General features: G+C 42.4%; 1 protein-coding gene across 1 annotated transcript; it reads right to left on the bottom strand.

Annotated features, from left to right (window-relative positions):
- Positions 1-526: 526 nt before the first annotated feature.
- LOC122026906 (UDP-glucuronate:xylan alpha-glucuronosyltransferase 1-like) lies at positions 527-4,531 on the bottom strand. The gene is made up of 4 exons (XM_042585636.1): positions 4,143-4,531; positions 2,689-2,889; positions 1,962-2,599; positions 527-1,874 (listed from the first exon to the last, which is right to left on the bottom strand). The coding sequence occupies exons 1-4, from the start codon at positions 4,184-4,186 to the stop codon at positions 901-903; spliced, it is 1,857 nt and encodes a 618-aa protein (XP_042441570.1). The 5' UTR covers positions 4,187-4,531; the 3' UTR covers positions 527-900.
- Between the last annotated feature and the right edge of the window lie 481 nt (positions 4,532-5,012).

The following is a 5,012-nucleotide window of genomic DNA, read 5'->3' as shown; positions in this document are numbered from 1 at the left end:
AATATTTTTATACCAAAATTGTGGAACTCTTAAACGTACAAAAGTATTTGAAATATTATTTTAAAGACAAATATATACTTGTTGAATACTTTGATAAAAAAAAACTTAAGTAAAATTTATTAAGAAACATAATTGTTTGAGAAACTCTAGCCAAACCTTCTTTTTATCATTGTTATTATTATTTCTATATACTACTCAATTAGTTAGAGGATAACAATTTTATTATAATAAAATAAAAGGTCAATAAAATTTCTCTCATATTTTAATTATGTGACAGTCGACTATAAAATTGAATCTATGATTTACTTTTTTTCATATAATTAAATAACATAGACCACTTAGGATGAAGATAATCATCTTATTTTATTAAATGCTACTTTGGTATCATTGTTATTGCTCCTCTTTCACCGTGTCAATGCTACTTTCCCGCCAGCGTGAGAACGAATTCCATGAACTAGTTAAAAAGACGAACGCTCGCACATCTTTTCCATTAAAACATATTAAAAAATAATCCACGGATAATAAATTATGAAATTCGTCTGCTTATTAAATAAACTGGATAAAATAATACAATTCATGTTTTAACGAACATCTTTCTACAGAAAACAAAGAGTTAGTGTCTTGATCCAATTCCTCTAAAAACACCAACAATCCGACATTCATTAGAGTAATTCCTAGGTTCACTTCCCTGCTTGAATTGCTATCTTTATTCAGTCACCTCCGAAAGAAAATAGTGAGTATTTATGATGCCCCTAAACGTTTTTTTTTGCTCATGGAAGGCACCATATAAATTTAAAACCTATACCACGAACTAATTACATCCCACGATTATACATGTGTGATGAAGAAGATGAGGAAGAGAGACGAATGTGTTGTAATGAACTCTATAAAATGCCATACCTAATTTGCAGGTGAAGGTTGACCCCAGTGCGTTAGCACATCTTCCCAGTCGCAGTACTTCTCGACACACACGTGGCGGCGTGCGTCTGTGATGTTGCGGCTCCAGTGCCGGTCGGGGAAGTTGGCCTTCTCGGCCTTGCGGCGGTTGAACTCGAGCCCAGCCTTCGTCACCGTCTCCAACAGGCAGTGCCTCTGCAGCTGCTCCGGCATGGCGTCGTGCACTCTCCACCACGTGGCGTGCGCCTCATCGCTGGCGAAGCTCCGGTACAAGATGGAGTTCCAGTTGCAGTCGTAGTCGCGGAAGCAGAGCCAGGGCTTGAGACCCAGGTAGTGGAGCACGTAGATCCCCGGTGACTCCGCTGCTAACAGCCGCGTCTTCTTGGCCTTGGTGGCCTCGGTGTCGCCCTCCCAGAAGTGCTTCAGGAAGTTCATGTGGCGGGGGACGCGGTGCCACCACGTGAAGATCTCGTTCAGGTATCCCTGGTCGCCGCCGTTGTACGACGTGATCTCGTGCACGTGCTCCATCAGCAGCCGGAAGGTGCACTCGCTGGGCTCCACCACCATCACGCCCGAGTTGAACAGAGTGGCGTCGTTCCCCGTCGCCGCGATCTCGGGCATGCCGAAGAGAAAGTCGATGTTGCGTAGGACGAGGAGGTCGGCGTCGATGAAGATGACCTTGTCGTACTCAGTCAGCTGCCACAGTCGGAACTTGCTGTAGTTGTACTCATTGTAGGCGTGCTTCTCCGCCTTGGGATTGCGGATGCGCTGGATGGTGCGCACCTTCCACCCTGCCGCCTCCAGGCCGTGTCGGTGCTGGTCGCTGATGGACTCGTCTACCAGAATGACCATGTCCCGCGTGGAGCCGGCCATCCGTATACTCCGGGCCGCGGCAATAGCGCCGCACACATACACCTCCGCCGAGTGGAGGATCGTCGCGAACGCTTCTCGAGCTCCCGCCCCCGTCTCTGGCCGCACTGCAAATTTGAGAAGACGAGAATTTGAGACAGAAACCAACAATTTCAACTACAACAACGAAAATTTGAATATTCTGAATCTCTCACCTTCCGCTTTCAGCGGCACTGCAAGTTGACAAGACCCGATCGGAAGCCGCACCTTCTGCTGCAGTGCTGGTGCATCAGCCTTGTAAAGCCAAACGTTGCCTTCGTGCTTTACGAGGTTCTTGCAACTGAACAGATTGGGAATCGGGAAGCACTCGGTGACAAATAGTACGTGCACCGCCGGGTCTCCTGCGGCCACGGCGAGCTTCGCTGCCGAGAGCTGCAAGTGTAACCTCGCCACATCTCTTGACCAACCCTCTGATCTCCGGCAAGGCAATTTAACGGCCACAATATCAAATCCGGATGCCGTTTTGACTCTGGGCTCAGGAAGAGACGGGCAGGCAGGTACTTCGCTCTCCTCCTCCTCGTCGATCCATTCGGGGTAGAGAACCTCCCAAGTGATGCTTGTGTTCGCGTAATCGAGCTGGACAACCGAGAACTCTGCGCCGGGCAGCGTCTGCCTCCAAGAATTGGCCTCTGTATGGTTAAAGTTCAGCAGCCCAATTCGGAGATTTTTCTGTTTGCCATCGAGAGTTTGCAGCATGCTGTCTATCTGTTGCCACTCAACCTCCAGATTTGACACGTATCGAGGATCTGAGAGTGTTTTCTGCCATACTCTCCCAGCATCTACAAATCTAGAGCTGCATTTGACAGCAGAATTTGCTTTAATTTTTCTTCACGCAGCAGTTTTCGAAATTAAAGTATCAAATCGCAGATGTTAAAAAAGAACCTGAAATTCGGTTGTCGGAGCTCATCATTGGGGGAGATTGGAGAGTAGACAAGTGTTAACGCTGTGCAACATGTAATAATTAGCAGGGCGAGTTTGAGTGGCTGAAATCTGCAACTTGGATTTCTGTCTGCCAACGTCACTCTGTTCTTGTCTTCTCCTCCTTTGTAGTCTCTAAGCTTCATCTTCTTTTTGCTGTCGTCACTGGATGAGAGAGAGGGAGAGAGGTTCAGATATATCACTCACTAATTTAACAGTAATTCTCATGTATAACTGAATTATTGTAAAGCCTAATTGCACTGAATTCCATCGCTTCATAATTCAACAAACAACATAAAATTCCAAATCTACTTTTCAGATGTTCTTCTCTTCGCTCATTTGTTTGGATTTATATCTCTTGTTGAAAGATTTTGCAATTCACCATCTACACCAGCAAATCATTTTGATAAAGAACCCTAAAACTTGTTCAAAACAGCTAAGTCTGATGAATGCCAGTCCATGTGTTATTCGTTTGTCCTACTCGGACAACTCAGGATTGGAGATGCAAAGCTCTGCTGTTTCTTGGAAACTTCGTCCAGGAAAAAGAGTAATTTAATTACGTGCAATCTGTGACTAGCAAATAATTAAACACACACAACGATTAAAACAGGGGATGGCGTCCATGTGCAAACAACGATTCTCTTTGTTTTCGTGTGTGATTTCCAAGTCAAGATGAATTAGTAGAAGATTTTTATGGACGGTATTTTGGGCAATTACAAATCTTTTCTCTTTGCTTTCGCAATTTAGTAGACTAAAGGGCTGGAGTTAGTTAAGATTGATGAAATCATGTTCAAAACCACACTTTATGATCGAGTTTTCATGCCCAAAGTTACATTGCTCAATCTATGGCTAAAAGAAGGAAAGGTAATTCAAATAATAGTTTCAACAAAGTAACATAAAATTCTCAGGTGTTCATATTTTAGCCAGAGTTAGATTTGACAAATCAAAAGAAGTTAAATCCTAAGCAGATTCGTTCAATTACGAAGCAGGAGGCAAGGACAAGGGCTGCTTCAGTTTCTAATACACTTTTTAATAGAAAGACCAATGAGTAAAAGGATTCCAATAAAAGTAATCGAAATATTCCAAACAAACAGATGGAAACTAGACAATCGTGGCGATGGTTGATTGAACTCTCAATAATTCCCATTAGAAAGACCATAATTTCCTCTGCTGTGACTTCATCCATGGTAAAACAAGTGGAAAATCGAAGAAACAGAGCAAGGAAGGGAGAAGAGTACCAGTGGTGGCTCTATACACCACAAAAAGCATTTCGGGAGAGAACATATAGAAAGAAGTGTTTATAAAAATCTTCTCCTCCAAAGTAATATCCAAAAAGTTTCATAATTAACAGATGCAGAAACAACAAAGCAGAGGCAACAAAAAAGAGAGGAAATCAAAGAATCAAAGTGAATGAGTACCTTGGTTCAAGGAAATTGAGGGGAATGATCGAAACTCCTTTCATTCTGCTCAGTCAAATGGAGGGGAAATCTTCGTCTTCTCCCCTTTGAGCAGTCACAAGAACTCGATCTAATCTTTGCGGGTCGTCGATGAGAATATGATAATAGCATGGAAAGCATAACTTTCAGGAGGACTACTTAAAGAAAAGAACAATAATAATTGACTCCGGTGCAGCTGCGAAGAATACAACTGGAACACTCCGCGTCGTTAGAATTCGAACCATAGAAAATAGGATATGGTCCAACAAATACAACGCTGAACAATCATAGAAAATTCACCGCTTATTGAATTACCATACCCTTCTGTCGTTGATGAATCACGCATCAAATAACGTTAGAATATCCCAATTTGAGGGAGAAGCAGTCAGAGCAATGGAGAACTTGAGGGATTCATATCAATATAACTTGTACGACATGGGTAGGGACAACTACAGCGACATGGATAATTTTTTTTTATTTGGAAGCATTTACTGCACGGGACTCGTTTGGTATGGAATTAAATTAACTTCCTGTCCTTGAATTCCTGACGTAATTCCAAGAAAGCAGATTACTATATTTTTTATTTCTTGTTTCTCTTTGATGTGTAAAAATAAAAGAACAAAATGAGAGATGATCCCATGGGACAGGAAGAATGTCATTACATGGGGTGTTATTATTAAGAAGTCTGGAGGTTAATTTTTGATAGTAAAATGTTTGTCAAGTTCTTGTACTTTCCTATGTAATAGTTATTGTTCAAAGGTAAAATCATACGTGATTTACCTCTCTACAAATGACTACGAGACAAATCATGTGAGGTGCTCGGGATCCCTTGTGCCACCAAAGAACAGATGA

This window comes from Zingiber officinale, chromosome 10A (genome assembly GCF_018446385.1).
Source record: "Zingiber officinale cultivar Zhangliang chromosome 10A, Zo_v1.1, whole genome shotgun sequence".
Classification (NCBI taxonomy): Eukaryota; Viridiplantae; Streptophyta; class Magnoliopsida; order Zingiberales; family Zingiberaceae; genus Zingiber; species Zingiber officinale.
The sequence above is the reverse complement of the archived record's forward strand: the minus strand, read 5'-3'. Positions and strand labels throughout refer to the sequence as shown.

What these genes read in the sequence shown, in the direction of transcription:
- LOC122026906 (XM_042585636.1), bottom strand. Translation starts at nt 4,186, where the DNA reads ATGAAAGGAGTTTCGATCATTCCCCTCAATTTCCTTGAACCAAG. An exon ending in CTCAATTTCCTTGAACCAAG is followed by an intron (nt 2,890 to 4,142) that starts GTACTCATTCAC and finishes TCTCTCATCCAG; the next exon opens with TGACGACAGCAAAAAGAAGA. An exon ending in AGTGCCGCTGAAAGCGGAAG is followed by an intron (nt 1,875 to 1,961) that starts GTGAGAGATTCA and finishes TCAAATTTGCAG; the next exon opens with TGCGGCCAGAGACGGGGGCG.